Source organism: Zootoca vivipara, chromosome 1, assembly GCF_965207765.1.
Source record: "Zootoca vivipara chromosome 1, rZooViv2.hap1.1, whole genome shotgun sequence".
NCBI classification, from domain to species: domain Eukaryota; kingdom Metazoa; phylum Chordata; class Lepidosauria; order Squamata; family Lacertidae; genus Zootoca; species Zootoca vivipara.
In genome coordinates this window covers 7,708,978-7,725,397 of record NC_142582.1, presented here as the reverse complement: position 1 = coordinate 7,725,397, position 16,420 = coordinate 7,708,978, and the positions used below count along the sequence as shown (strand labels likewise).

The 16,420-nt window shown below is 39.2% G+C and overlaps 1 protein-coding gene across 7 annotated transcripts in view; it reads left to right on the top strand.

The window, feature by feature from the left end:
* The window catches only part of ADAM23 (ADAM metallopeptidase domain 23), a 66,673-nt gene that overhangs the window by 14,394 nt on the left and 35,859 nt on the right, over positions 1–16,420 (top strand). For all 7 annotated transcript variants that reach the window (XM_035138083.3, XM_035138073.3, XM_035138047.3 and 4 more), the window contains 7 exons: positions 2,951–3,014; positions 7,780–7,862; positions 9,082–9,145; positions 10,170–10,242; positions 12,035–12,108; positions 13,336–13,401; positions 14,754–14,825. In XM_035138083.3, coding sequence (XP_034993974.3) covers positions 2,951–3,014; positions 7,780–7,862; positions 9,082–9,145; positions 10,170–10,242; positions 12,035–12,108; positions 13,336–13,401; positions 14,754–14,825 — 496 coding nt within the window. The remainder of the gene's footprint in view (positions 1–2,950; positions 3,015–7,779; positions 7,863–9,081; positions 9,146–10,169; positions 10,243–12,034; positions 12,109–13,335; positions 13,402–14,753; positions 14,826–16,420) is intronic.

The following is a 16,420-nucleotide window of genomic DNA, read 5'->3' as shown; positions in this document are numbered from 1 at the left end:
GGCTTTTTAAGGTTCCTTTAAAGGAAATTGTGGAGGAGGGCACTTTAGTGCACAAACACACACTTTTAAAAATTGTTACAGTATTTATTTTCAAAAATTAGATAGGGCAATAATCTATCACACTAGCAGAATGGTGTTATGACCTGTTGAGGGTAGTTGGAGGGACACTATTTATACTGCAGGGAACACTCAGTGTTCATTTGCTGTGTTTCTTTGCACAGGTGAATTGTCCCCTCTTCCTTTAAGGATTCTTATCAGTTTTTTCAAGGGTAGGGAAGCTTTGCAACAATATCCTGTAGCTGCACTCCTGTAAAAATGTTTGTTATTTATTTGAAGCAATTTTATCCTATTGAGAAAGATGAGTTAACAAAAGAAACTATGATTAAATGGGCACCGGATTTTGGAAAAGTGATTCGAGTAGAACAATGGGAAAAACTATGGGAAGTCTCTTGGAAATCTACAGCCTCGGAAGGAATCAAGGAAAATATGATTAAAATGTTTCATAGGTGGTATATAACACCAGTTAAGATTCACAAAATGTATAAGACAAAAAATAATCTGTGCTGGAGGTGTCAAAAAGAAATAGGGACATTTGTTCATATGTGGTGGCAATGTGATAAAAAAAATTGGAATCAGATCTTTGAAGAAATTTAAAAAAATATTGAAGTATAATGTAAAAAAGAATCCTGAAAATTTTTTGTTAGGAATGGTAGATGACGGAATTAAAAAAACAGGATCAAAAAATATTCTTATATGCAACTGCAGCCGCAAGAATATTAATAGCCACGTATTGGAAAAGACAAGATATACCAAAAATTGATGAGTGGCAGGAAAAATTATTTGGATATGTAGATTTAGCAAAATTAACCAATTCGATTAGAGGCGGCAGTAAACAAAATTTTGAACAAAATTGGGGGAAAATCGGAAATTATATGAAGCAACAATGTCCCACATTAAAATCCTGGATTTATTTCTAGAAACCAGTACTGTAGGTAAAGATTATAAAACAAAAGGAAACACAGGTGAAACATTGGGTGAGGGAAGCAGTAATTTATCAAAAGCTTAAAGAGACCAAGATCAAGGCAAGAGGAAGTACATGGAAAAAGAGGAAAATTTATCTGTTACATATGTTTAAGAGAAATATTAGGTGTGTGTTTTTTATTTGGATGTTATAGAGGAAAAGACTAGACAGGAAGGTTTAGTCGAATTATGTATTAGATATCAATTACTTTTCAGATGTAAATTTGGAAGTATGATATCTGTATGAACTTTTATATTTTGAGTTGATTTGTTTCAATTTGTTTTGTTATGATTTGATATGTTTTAATTAAAATCTCAATAAAGTTTTTTAAAATTAAAAACAAAGAGAGAGAAAAGGTTCTCAGAGCAGCTTGCAAGGATCTGAAGAAAGTCACATGTAAAGTATGCATTTCAAGCAACATAATTGACAAGAAGCTGATATATTACCTAAATGATTTTAAAATAAAACATTACAAAGGAGGTAGAATGCACATTTAATGCAGCAAAATTAACAAAAAATTCTTAAACATTTCAAATGAAAACATTACTAAATGAAGTCAAATATAAAATGCACATTTAAAGCAGCATAATTAGCAAGAGGATAAAATATCACAAGCATAGAACATATATGCTGCTGTTGCTGCCAATCCTGCCATTGGTGGTTTATGGTGGGTGGTGGCTGTGGAAGCTCAGGCTCAATGACCTTGGTCTGTACTAAGGGCTTATCCACACTTAGCTTTCCTCCATGCTTTTTTTTGGCAAGATATGTGCTTTAAAGCTCTGTGAGCACCCTTTTTTCACCCCAGAGCTTTCCCTGCATAAACCTGCTCTTTAAAGCTGAATTGAAGGAAACGGCAATCCACAGAAAACTCAGCTTGCTGTTTGTTGTACTTCAGCTTTAAAGAGTGGATTATCGCAGGGAGGCGAAAAAAAGAATGCTTGGACACAGAGCTTTAAAGCACAGTCCTGTGCCTGGAAAGCACAGGGCAAAAGGTAAGTGTGAATAAGCCCTAAGAGACAGCCAAGATGGTCTCTTCAGCAGCCTCAGCTTTTGTAACTAGAGCCAGTGAGGGCCCTGCCCTCCAAAGCCAGGTGGGAAAGGCAGGGAGCAGGTCTTCCAGGGCTCACAGCCAAGATTTTTCATGGCTATTGAGTTGATCCCCTTTGTATTCTGTGAGTGTGGTATAAGCCTTTTTCTTCCAACCTCTAATCTAGTGACTGATCCTCATGTTCTGTTAGAGATATTGATAAAACAATGTTTTCACGAGTCAATACATTTTTTTAGCTTGTGTTTCCCCACAGCCTTGGTAGTATCCACCATCCTCTTTAACAGTTCTGCCATTTCTTTTATTTTTCTGGGCTGATATCTGTCCCCATCTTGGTAGCCTTCTGCCTCTTAGTTGAGAATTTCCTTTCTAGCAGGCTTTTGCCTCCCAGGGTTATCTGATATATTTAACTTTTTAAACTCTTCTCTTTTCTAATTTGGTGTATTGGTTTCATTGTTGTCCTCTAACGTTGCTTTTGATATGTTGTCCTGAGCATTCAAAAACATAAAAAGCAGCATATGAAAGCTTTTTTCTTATTGTTTTTATTGTAATTATTTGTATGTTTTAAACAAGTTTTAATTCTATTAATATTTACTTTTTAGAATGATTGTTTTTTCTTTGTTTTTAGGATTTCTTGTAAAAAAAAAGGTGTCCTGTCAGGGAAAAAGGCAGGGAATAAATGAATGAATGAATGAATAAATAAAATGTAATTTTAAATAATATTTGTTTACATACATGTGTTTCTTAAGAGAAAATTGTTCAGTTGGGTGTATGTAATGCTAAAACAAAACCATAGTTGAATCAATCTAATCTTAATTTTCATAGAAAAAAATACAGTAGTATTGTTTAAAGCACTATATATATTTTCTCTCATTTCTTTTTAGTGATTTATTATCCTCTGATTATGTGGAGATTCATTATGAAGAAGGAAAGCCACAATATTCAAAGGTACTGTAGAAATATTTTATCCTGGCCAAAGAGTGAACATTTACCAGTATATCCTCTGCATGGTTCTCCCCCCTTTTCCTTGCACATTTCAAACTCTAGGCAGTTTTTGAAGTTCATTTCCTGTAGTGACATCTATAACAGGGTCATTTCTGTTAGCACACTTACAGATACCACATCACCAAAAAGCACCATGCATTGTCCAGAAGCATACTGCAATAGATAGAATAACTAGTAGATGCTGAAACATTTGATGAACTCATGAAGTATGTTTAAAAACTTTCTGTGGACTTAAATGTGTATTGGCATTCTCTTTCACATGTATAAATTGTCAGCTGGAGGAGGAGAACTCCTTTGCCAGTCAGGTCATATTTAAAAATATCTAGAATGATACTCATCATCTTAGAGAGGACTAGTGGTAGAAGGGGAGGGAGTTTGTAATAGATTTGGGGTTTGAAGTCACCATCAGAACCTGACAATTTTTTGTTAAAACATAAAAATTCAAAGCACACTGTCAAAAGAGATTAGTGTAATACCTCAGTCATTTTTTGGCTGATGCATTATTTTGTTCAGTATGGGAGGGATAAACATGCTGAATATCTTTAATTTCATTGTCTTGTGGGGGTTCTGCTCCCGGTCCCCATGTGCGTTGGTGGAGAACATATAAGCACACCATGCCTCCATTACTCCCCCCGTTGCACCTTCTTCCAGGTTCAAAAGGACCTGCACGTTGGCGAACTTGCGTCAATTTGACGTGCCTAAAATGGTTGTCGCCTGTAATATAATAATTACAGATTGTATGCACTTGGCAGTTGGGAACCACTTAACAAACATGTAATTATTTTTGTTTTAGAGGAGCTATATTTAATCATACTGCCCTGTCTGCCATTAAATTAATAGAGGTGTATTGAATGAAATTTCCTATGCCAAGCATTAACAAAATTACTGTAGCCACCTGATGTATATTCATTGCTGAAACCATAGATCATGCATTTTATGGTTTATGGAACTTAAACCATAAAACAAAGCTCTGGAGCCAACTGGTGCTTGGAGGTAAGATTCAAATTCTATTGTGTGAGCTGGAAAGTCCCTCCCCTTATCTGGCCAGTCCCCTGGCAACACCTCCCCAGGCAGGATCAGACGCTAGGCTGGGGTAGGCGGAGACCCCTGGCATCCTGCCTGGAAAGGCAGTGTCAGCCCCGAACTACCAGGGAGTCGCTTTATGGGACCAGGGGGCTGCACGCGACCACGCAAAGGTCGCCCCCATTTGATGTGTGGAGTGGTCATTGCTGAAACCATAGATCATGCATTTTATGGTTGATGGAACTTACAGCATTAAATAGGGCATATCTTAAACATATCGTAAATGTTTGCAGATTTCTACTAATTCTCATCTGTTCAAGTTCTGTGCAAAAGTGTAGAAGTTGGTATTCTAACTTTACCCATTTCTGTACTGTTAAAAATATTTAAAGGATAGCATATCAGTTAGGATTAGTGGAACATAAAACTACGTTGCCTACCTCATTGCAGTGCTCTCAGTCTGGCTGCTTGCATGGAACCATGCCTCCTTGGGTCATAATTATACTGCCTTTACCTACAGAGATCGGCATTACCATTGTCCTTTGCAGGTGATGGTGCTTCAAAACTTTCCATAAGGATTTGAGAGACTTGAGACTGTGGGCCTCTTTAGATGTTATCTCTCCCCTTGCTTCTGTATATGTGAGATCAGAGGGAAACTTTGGGCTTGTGTGCTTATTCCCTTGCTTCAGTCACAATGCATGCATAGACGATGTCCAAACCAGGAAATCCTATGGTTTTTTTTTTTTTAGAGTACTGGTATGCATCTAATGTTCAAAAGGGAATCAGTGTTGAAATAATTGGATCTCACAGTTGGATGTTAACTTTTATGTGTGGTGAGGAAGTTTTGGTAATTCTGGGACCGTTCCACATTTCTCTGCATGTAGATGTTGTGCCACCCTCAGTTTCATGTTTCTCTGTTGCACTGTGGAAGGGCTTGGTGTATGTACTACTACCTCATATGCACCACTTCTTCTTCTTCTTCTTCTTCTTCTTCTTCTTCTTCTTCTTCTTCTTCTTCTTCTTCTTCTTCTTCTTCTTCTTCTTTGGCAATCACTCGTATCTGAGTAAGATTGTCTTCCACGGCTTTAACAATGGGTCCGTAAGTGACTGTGGAGGCCAATTCTGGATCCACACGCCCTTCCACAGTCGGGACATGGGTTTCCGGGCGGGAGTTGATCACGATGTGGATTTGCCAAGCGCGTTTCTCCCTTGCGTCCTGAAATCGAGTGTCTTCAAAGCCCATGACACCTTTGGTAAAGGCTGTTCAACTGGAGCGCTCGCAAGCCAGTGTTTCCCAGCTGCCAGTGTTTATACTACATTTTTAAAGATTTGCCTTGAGACAGTCTTTAAACCTCTGTTGACCACCAGCATTACGCTTTCCATTTTTAAGTTCAGAATAGAGTAGTTGCTTTGGAAGACTATCAGGCATTTGCACAACATGACCAGTCCAACGAAGTTGATGTTGAAGAATCATTGCTTCGACACTGGTGATCTTTGCTTCTTCTAGTACACTGGTATTAGTTCGCCTATCTTCCCAAGTGATATGTAATTTTTTTCGGAGACACAGTTGATGGAATCTTTCGAGGAGTTGGAGATGGCGTTTATAAGTGGTCCATGTTTCACAAGCATATAGTAAGGTTGGTAGTACAATAGCTTTGTAAACGAGCATTTTTGTTTCCCTGCGAATGTCCCGGTCCTCAAACACTCTGCACTTCAATCGGGAGAAAGCTGCACTCGCAGAGCTCAGGCGAAGCTGGATTTCGGCATCAATGTTGGCCCTTGTGGAAAGGTAACTGCCTAGGGAGGAGAAGTGATCAACATTTTCCAATGTTACACCACTGAGTTGGATTTGTGGCGCTGCAGAGGGGTTGTTTTGTACTTGTTGGTGCAGCACTTGGTTTTTTGGATGTTGAGTGATAGGCCAAGCTTTTCATAAGCTTCTGCAAAGATATTTAGGATGGTTTGGAGGTCATCCTCTGAGCGTGCGCACACTACGTTGTCATCAGCATACTGAAGCTCTATGAGGGAAGTTACGGTAACCTTACTTTTTGCTTTCAGCCTGCTCAGATTTAAGAGCTTTCCATCTGTTTGATATATGATTTCTACTCCGGTGGGGAGTTTCACAGCTGCAATAAGACTGAAAAACTGGGAGCCTAGCAATTTCATTGGCCTTCAAACAAATTTACAAAAAATAGTTGTTGTTGTTTTTTAAAAAAACCCATCTTTCTGGCCCTTACTCAACGCTAAAGGGACTACTATTTGCATTATCAGCAGCTCTGGAATTGCTGAGTCATGAGTCTTACACAGAACCTTTGAATCAGCAATTGCACCATCTTTGCATGCTGCAGTAACTTGATCTAGATTTCCTTGAGGATATTTACAGACTCAATTGATTTGGAAGCACTGAGAAGAACCTTGAAATTGTCTGTTCCATAGCAGGTATCATTACATCCCCCAAATGCAGAACTGATTTATTACTCTGAAGGTCAAAGATAGTCCTTTAATATTTAATTTAAGGATAGACTTGAATTAATTTTTTTAATTAAAATTTAAATTGCCCATATGTGGAGGCTTGAAACTGAGATGAAATAATTTAGAAATAATTGCTGTAAGACCAATGTATAATTGCTTCTTTGTGACCTTTGCAATAAGCCTTTTGGAATGCGTAGACCATAGCATACAATTTTATTGAAAGCACTGGCTGACTGCAGAAGCATTTGGGCCTTCTGTTATCTTAACGGTTTTGTGCCAGAGTAGAGTTAGTAGTACGCTCTTCCTGTGTTCCTTAGTGACTAGAGAGAATAAGTGCATCATTGCATATCTGGTTAATTTGTTTTGTCATTTACTTTCTTGATCAGCTAGTAATCATTATTTTGTTCTTCCTCTCACGGGGCAGTGATTCATTATTTTATTCATTGATTTTAGAAAACAAAGTGAAGATAGCAACTCTGGTTTCAGATAGAAATATAATAGATCCAGATCATATTACTTAAATCCAATGCTTTTTTCCCTTAAAAAATGTTTAGGAGTACTCTCATTTTGACTCAAGAAAAATCACCATTTTATAGTTCAAATCGGGAAAAATAAATACAGTAAATGGACAAAAAGTTTAGGGGTATGCGTCCCCCCAGACAAAAAGCACTGCTTAAATCACAGACTCCTAGATTATTAGTCAATTGACTGTATTTCTAACTCCTCTGTAAATATTGTGCTCTCCTTTTAAAAGAATAACAGATTATTATATATAAAAAATGTTAGTAGGTATTTTGGCTCTTAAAACATCATAAGTGAAGCAGATATGTCCATAGTTCATTAGAATATAGTACTGATGATTCCTCAAGAGCTTTCCTTCAAAACATTAGTTAAAGGTTTGAATTCTTAAAAATTCTAATCATGCTCACTGAGCAAAATTTTTAGCTGAATCACTACTAAGTCTGTTTAGAACTGCAGCTTTAATTCAGTGTAGCATTTTTTGTTTTGTTTTGTTTTTTTTCATTTAGGAGAAATACATGCTTCTTGTACTTTCCTTAAAAAATGCTGGAATTCAAGAATACATGCTTTTTGGCCCTGTATAGCCTTTATGCATACACCCAAGCGATCATTTTCTCTATACAGTCCAGGTGAACGCTAACCCTTTTATAAACAAATTGCAAAAACCTTAAATGAAGTTGTCCATTTTATTCCTCAGGGAGGAGAACACTGTTACTATCATGGGAACATCAGAGGTGTCGAGAACTCCAAAGCTGCGCTTTCAACATGCAATGGACTCCAGTAAGTATTGTTATTATCACAGAACCATAGAACTTTAGAGTTGGAAGGCATCCCAAGCATCATCCAGTCGAACCCCCTGCAATTCAGGAATCTTGCTAGTTTACCGTACGTAGTTGCAACATAGTTACAGGATGGGATGGTGGGGAGGGGGAGGGGGGAAAGTCTCCCTCTCCTGATGAGCCCCTCTGATGCTCCGGCTGCCACCTCACAGCCAGTGAATGCTTTAAGGAATTGTGGAGGAAGATGAGGGGCTCGCAGAGAAGGTGCACAGGGTGGGTGGCCAGGAAGGGGTTATTTGGGAAGCCTCAGATTCATTTCCAATTCAATCAAAGGTGGGCAGCTGATGTGAATGCTTGGATGAACTGCGGGGATCTTCCCAGATACCCATACTTTTAACTATGTTTCTGATTCTACGGTTCTGTGGAGCTGAGTGTTATTTTAATTTCAGGTAGGTAGCCGTGTTGGTCTGACGCAGACAAAATTAAAAAATAGTCCAGTTAGCACCTTAGAGACCAACTAGGTTTGTTCTGGGTATAAGCTTTTGTGTGCACGCACCACTGCTTCAGATTCACTGAAACAGAAGTCACCAGACCCTTATTTATATATAGTGGAAGGGTGGGGTGGGGTTTTTCTCAGAAGGGTAGTAAGAGATGGGTGATTGACTCAATGGGTATGACTGCAATTTGTCCTGCAGGAAAAAGCAAGGGGTAGTATGCAGATGACCAAAAATAGCTTTAGCATGTGTAATGAGACAAGAATCAAATATCTCTATTCAGACCAGATCTCTCCATAGTTTTTAGTATATAAACACTCCCACTATATATAAGGGTCTGGTGACTTTTGTTTCAGTGTATCTGAAGAAGTCTGCATGCACACAAAAGTTTATACCCAGAACAAACTTAGTTGGTCTCTAAGGTGCTACTGGACAATATTTTATTTATTTTTATTATTTATTATGTTATTTTAATGTTATTGATGGTTATCACTATTCATTTTTTCTGGTTTTAAGATTATGTTTTATATATTGCTTAATGTTTTTGGAAGTCTCTTTGGGAGTTTGCCCTAAACAGTCTTATAACTATATTAAATAAATTGATGGGCTCTGTACTGTACTCAGATATTCCAGTCTGAAACAATAATGGTGATTCTGTAAATGCCTACTATGGTATAGCTTCCTTGACTTAATTCTCTTAAATCTATATTTTTTCTTATATTCTAGTGGTATGTTTGAAGATAGTTATTACCTATATTTGATAGAGCCTTTGGAATTGACTCACAGTACGGTAAGTTAATACTGAGCTATGTAGGTGTTGTTTTGATTTGTTAATTGATAGGCTTGAATAGAAGATAAGAATTATGTAGGTCAGTAATATGTTTGCAATCTGATTTATGTACAACTGACTTCATTTACTATCTTTGAATATTCATTACCTTATTTAAAGAATAAAGAATAATATTCATATTCTATGAATATGAATGCCATTGCATTTAGATGACAAAAGTCTCTAAAACCTGGATTCTTGCTGGCAAGATGTTTCTGATCTTCAGTCATATATGTGTCCATTTTTATTTATCGGTCAAAATCTAATCAAGCAAATAATTACCTTCCCATTTTTGTTTCCCTGCCCCTTTCTTTTGTATTGAAATATAACTTTAAATCTGAGCATTTGCATCTATTTCAAAATCTTAACTGTGAATGAGTACTACTATATGTGTAGATGGAATTGCAGTTTTTCCTTGAAGGCATCCAGCTTCAGGGAAGCTCTGATTCAATAGATAGACTTTAGGCAAACTTCAGAGGATCAGGACTATTCCCTTGTATCTGAAGATGTGGTGTGGAAAATAGACATAGGTCCCCCCATGTGAGGCTCTCTGCCCCAGCCCCTTCCTGCTCACTAAACATTGTTTCCTCTTCAGCTTCTGAAACTTCCTCCTCCTAGTCTTCTCCGTCTGACCACTTACTGTCGTCCCACCTCCAGTCCGCTGGCTCTGAGCCTTCTCTTAAGGGTTCTCCATCTGGTGCCTCCCCCCACTGCTCCTTCCATGACAGAAGGAGAGGGGAGATTGTTTCATCAGCACACACATTGCTGCTTCCCAGGCGGAACAATAATAATGGCATGACATTGAATTCCTCACTATATCAAGTAGTGTGGCTTTGCACATTTGGATTAATTGGTTAAGCTATTGCAATATTAGTTAATTTAAAGGGTGGAGCTTCATACCTATAAACAATATTCCATAAATTAGAATGCCTTGAGCTTAAATTTGTCCCAAGAATGACAGGCTTGTTTTTCTCTTTCATTACAGAGAAGTACAGGTAGACCACATGTCATCCAGAGGACATTGGGAACAAATACTTCCAAGCAATTGGAAGACCTTGGTATGGAACTTTTGATCTCCTGTTGCAATGATATTTAATGCTGTGCAACGACTTTGTCAGTTATAAATCATGTAACTTTCTGCTGTAACAAGTGCTGAAACAATTGGTGGCAGTCTGTATTTGAATGTTGCAGCATTAGAACCCTCCTCAGATGTTCTTTGAATGTGTGCAGAAATAAAATGTGGAGGCAGAGCAGGACTGTGCCTGTCTCCATCAGTGCCTCCATCTTTACTGTTTCCAACCCTGAGTGTGGCATATTGAGCAGAAGATCTGAAGAGGGATCATTTGCACATTTGATGAGCACACTTAGAATCCTTCCTATGGTTAAGAGCCTCATGCAACCAGGGTTCCTGATTGTAGGGGTGATTATAAGCATGTTTAACCAAACATGTGAAAACTCTCCTTTCAGTCAGTCCGTCCTTCTGAATGAGCAAAGGTGGGAGGTGGAGTCTGTGGATATGGGGACTTGGAGGGTTGGTCTGGTGAATATGCTTCTGCTCGCTCTCCATGCATTATTCTCCCATGAGAATGCCTGGATGCAGGGGTGACCTGAGGGGTTTCAGCACCTTAGGTGAAGCACTTCGTTGCCACCCCCATGATGGGGGGGGGGGCGGGCAAACTCCACAAGAGCTTCTGCCCCTGCTGGGCAGAAGGGGGGATCCCCCCCCTCCCTGGCTTGGCTCCAAAGCTGGGTGGCGGAACACACACACCCTTTGCCAACTCAGCAGGAGGGGGGCACCAGTCCCTCTCTGCCCCTAGATTTGGGAAACCAGCTGGGCAACAGAAAGTAGATGATGCCTTGCAGGGGTGTCACCAGACGCAGCTGTCTCACCCTGCCTTATGGGTGGGCTGGCTCTGCCTGAATGAGACCAACATGCTCAATTCCCTGCAGAACTAGGTAGACATAAGCAATATGGTTGATGATCTTTCTTTCTTAAGATAACCCCTTTTCTTTTTCAAAATTTTTTAAATTTTTTTAGTGACAATCTAATATTTACCATAATTGTGAAAATGTTAGGGTTTCATTGGCATCTACAGATGAGGAAATCACGTTCCAGCTGTTTAAAATATTTCTGCCAGTGCTCTTGGAACTGTTGCATTTTAAAATGTGTAGCTTTTTTATCTATATAATTTTTTGGTCAGGGGTGCAGTAGTTAAACCCCAGTAGTAAATTACTCTCTGGTTCTGGTAGTGCCACCCATATTGATTCTCTGGAGGAATCTGTCCCTTTTTGATTTCTAGTTTGAAAGATCTACATGGGGAAACTGTGTCTGAGAACAATTTTGGTAAATGGCACTAAATAAAATAGTCAGCTAGGCACATTAAACAACAAAAATGATGTCTAAACAGACATGTTTTTAGCCCTTTTTAAAAGGGCGAAGATAGAGAATTTGGGGGACAGCACAACTGATTTTGTAAGCTAATCTGCTGTTCCCTACATATGACCCCTGCAATTTGAGGCAGCAGTAGTGGTAAGGCCAGCCCTGCATTGAAGGCCAGAAAAAAAGAAGAAGATCTAGGCAGCCCATTTCTTCAAGGAGCACCGCAGTTTGCTTGCACAACATGGCTAAGAATGCCGGATTTGAAATAGACCTCTAGGTTACCAAATCTTGGGGAAACAAAGGATGGAGTCCATCAGAGAGGAGAAACAGGAGAAGTGCCAATACAGGGGTGGAAAAGAGACACAAACTGTTAGGTGCACAGGAAATTGATTTATTGGCCAATTTGATAAAGCTATGGGTAATATCGCATGAAGCTGAAACTTCTTTGCTATTATATTTTTCTTCCATAGATTATGACTCTACTTCTGAATGGCCCTTCCTGTCTGAGTTGCAATGGCTAAGACGGAAAAGAAGAAGGAGAGCTGTGAGTGTTATCAGTAATGCTGTGTCAATCACACAATTTCTTTGATGTTCAAATACATGTATTCACTTCATGTATGTTCCCGGCATAAGAGAAAAGAGGCATAAGCTAAAATTATCTTACATTGAATATATAGCTGCACTCAAATTGATGATTTGCTGTTTCCTACCAGTAAAGATTGAAGAGACCCAGTGTACAGTCTGTAATCGCATATTTTTGTGGGTTCAGAAAAACCCAGAAACAAATAAACCATTTTGAAAGATGCAAAAGAAAAGAAGGTGTGAATACAGAGATCAAATTGAATTGTAATGTAAATCACTAATGATATGATCAAATGCCTGGTGTCTAATCCTGACATCCAGTGTAGTGTTGGTAGGTTGCAGGGAGGGGTGTTGAGTGTAGAAGAGGCCGAGCCAGAGCAAACAGAAAGTGAGCAGGAAGAGCAGTCTCTTGTGTAATGTGTCTTTTTGAGAAGATACCTTCCACTGGGTGCCACTGAATGTACTGGCAGGCACACTGGCATGTGTGGATGCCACGTTGAAGACCCCTGTTTTGCACTGCCATGCAGTAATGACTAAACATAATGAAACTGCCTTATATTACGTCAGATCAACAGTACTACCCTGACTGGTATCTGATTCCAGGCAGAGTTCTTTCCCATCTCTTAACAGTGGAGGCTGCTCTGTTGGGGCAAATGGGGCAATGCCCCATTAACCTGGTCTTCAGCTTGCACTTGCCTGACCTTTTACTTGCAACCCGCCCAGGGGAGGGGGTAGCGCTGGCTGTCAGCTTCCTCCCCGATAGCCTTGGTGTTGCTCTTGTAGCAGGGAGAAGGATAGGGGACAAAGCTAGAATTGGCTGGCTCTCCACTAACTGTTGGTCCCTCTACCTTTCCCCTTACTAGTCCCAATGAGCACCAGCAACCACTGCCTTAGGTATTATTGACTGAAGATGCCAGGGATTAAGGTTGGGACTTCTCAATAAGGTTTAAGATCCACTCCAATGGATATAATTTGTAAAATGGCCATGGAACAGATCAGAAGAACCAACATGCCAATGAAATGAATATATTATAGTTAGAAATACTGTCATTAAAATATATAATCCTAAACCCTTGAGAGGTTTCAGTTGCATCAGGTTTAGGTACACAGGACATCATTGCATGGCAAGTGATAAAGCAACCCTAAATTCATTTTAAAGAATCCAACTATAGCTTTTAAAATCCTTCAGGTTTCCCGTGGCATATTTGAAGAAATGAAATACTTGGAGCTCATGATTGTTAATGACTATAAAATGGTAAGCTGGTTGTAATAATTCTATTATCTAATTTAGTTACAATATACCCTCTTTTTTACACTTATTGTCTGTTGCAAATGTTATTTAGTGATACAGCTTCCAGTATTTATTACAGTTACTTAAATCCTACCTTTCAGGAGGAGGGGTAGGATAGAAATGATAAATGATGATAAGTGATAAATCCTGTTTTGTTGTTGTTATCTTCATTTATTACCCATCCTTTGCCTTAAAGCTCTAGGTGGCTCAGAACAATTTAAAATGCAGCATTAAAAATAGTTTAAAACAAATTACAATCACAAGAATATTGTTGGTTCTAAAAATATGCATCTCAGGCCAAGGAAAATAAGATAAATTGTCACCTTCCTGATTTTATGTTCAGATTGCCCTGGCCCTGACCTCCCATCAAATTGGTCACCTGAGACTGATCCTGATAAGGATCTGGCCTGTGGAGCCAAAAATGTTCCCTACCCCTTAAGGCCTACATAATTTAGTTATCATGTTCCGTTCTAAACGCTTTACTGATTTTATCTGTGTTTTAGTATGCACACTTGTTTTTTCACCGTACTGCGAATAATAGCTGCTTTTATCAATAATTTTATTATGTACACAGCTCATATAGTTTTGTGATTAAATGGTGTATAAATTTTTCCAAGTAAATATATAAATCTGTTTTGATAGTCTGACCCACAGCCTTGCAATAGTATTGTTTCACTTAAAGGCGGAATTGAGAGCAAATGCACAGGAGACATGGGGCCACTAATTACAGGAAATAAATATATTTTCAAAGTGAAACTGATGGGGGAAAGTTACAGGTAGGTAGCCATGTTGGTCTGAGTCGAAGCAAAATAAAAAAATTCCTTCAGTAGCACCTTAAAGACCAACTAAGTTTTTATTTTAGTATGAGCTTTCGTGTGCTTGCACACTTCTTCAGATACACTTGAAACAGAAGAGTCAGACCCTTATGTATATACAGAGGGTGGTGGTGGGGGTGGGTGGGAATGGGTGATGGGCTGATGGGAGTGGTAAACCTGTAGATGGCTGTTAACGACTGCTGATGACTGCAGTTGGTCCTGCGGGGAAAAAGCAAGGGCTGAGGCGCTAAAGAAAGCTTGATCATGTAATTTCTTTTAAACTATTTTTAATGCTGCATTTTAAATTTATGGGGGAAAGTTGTTGCAGTTAACTATTTTATAGTAGTCCTCCCCCTTTTTTTCATGAAACAAATGCTTGTGAATTCCATAAATTTTTGCAGTTCAAGAGGAAAACACTGATTAGCAGAGCAGCTGTTTGTTCTTTGCATTGCCAGGAGGCAAACCTCTTGATCGAATCATGATTTAACATTTTTCTTCTAGTTTAAAAAGCACCGATCATCCCATGCTTACACGAACAATTTCGCGAAATCTGTGGTAAATCTTGTGGATGCTGTAAGTAATTGCAATAATTGGTACGATTAATGCCTCATGATTCAACATTAGACTTTGCAGATGGGATGAAAATAGTGCTGATAGAGGATATAAATTTGCACAACCTTGGGAGTACGGACCAGTATATACTAATAGCAATCCTGCTAATCCTTATGTAGCCAAAAGGGAGGTATCAGTAGGCTTGGAGGAACCTCTGAAGATCTCCAGTATAAAAAATTCGGCTGGGTGGTGGTGGCAAATACCCCCAAACAGTGAGGACTAGGCATAATTAGTGTTCACTGGGTGTGTGGTGGTGGGGAGGAGGCTACAACTAAAAACTAGGAAAGGAGAATATAATAAAGTATCCTGGGAAAGGTTTCTGCAGACCATTGTGGAATAATGAATGGGAGCGCTCCATGCTGCAACATTTTGTGACAGGTTCCACTTGTGACTTTTTAGTCCTCATTTACATCCTGCTGTATCATTAAACAAACAAACAAACAAAAAAAACCAGTGGTTTACAACAATACACAGTAAAACCAGAACTGAACAATAAAATTACAAAAAGTTAAAAGCAGAAACAAATTAAAAATGAAGTATCAAAAGACCATTGTGGGGGATGTACTCTTAATGTACACAGTGGGTGACTCTGTGGTCTGAACCACTGAGCTTCTTGGGCTTGCCGATCAGAAGGTGTCGACGGTTCAAATCCCCGTGACGGGGTGAGCTCCCATTGTTCTGTCCCAGCTCCTGCGAACCTAGCAGTTCGAAAGCATAACCAGTGCAAGTTGATAAATAGGCAGGAAGCTAAATGGCATTTCTGTGCGCTCTGGTTTCTGTCACAGTGTTCCATTGCGCCAGAAGCGGCTTAGTCATGCTGGCCACATGACCCAGAAAGCTGTCTGTGGACAAACGCCGGCTCCCTTGGCCTGAAAGCGAGATGAGCGTCGCAACCCCATAGTCACCTTTGACTGCACTTAACCGTCTAGGGGTCCTTTACCTTTACCTTTTTTTACTCTTAATGACGGAATAGAAAAGTTTTCAGCGGGCATTTAGAAGTTACCACACAAGGCCAATTCGGTTCAATAAGTAGGTCGCCACATCATGCCCAGTTAAATCAGGCCAAGACACAATCCGAACAAACATGCGACAACAAAACTGTAAGAATGGTGTCTGTGTATATAATATCTTGATTAACATAATTTTCTAAACATGGTTATCGTCTTCTGTTAAACTTAAGTAAAAGGTTAAATGCTGTGAGACCCCATGATATTAATAATCAGGTAGGCTGGGCCTCTTCCAGAATTCCACCCCAACTAACTGGATAAGTTTATGAAACTAGATGGCACACCAAAGTAAAATCTTATTTTTAAATGTACCCACACACACAAAGATAGGACCATGACAAATACTTTTATGTCTGCACCCTCGAACATACACAGAGCAGTCTCCTCCTTGCCCCTCATCCCTTAACCAGGGGCAGATTTGCAATAGTTGGGAAAGGTTGGGATGCTGTGGTGGTGGGAAAGGTTGGGATGCTGTGGTGGTGCACAGACTACTATATTGCATTCTACATTATTCCTCTGTAATACACCTCAAGGTTAGGGCAGCTTCCT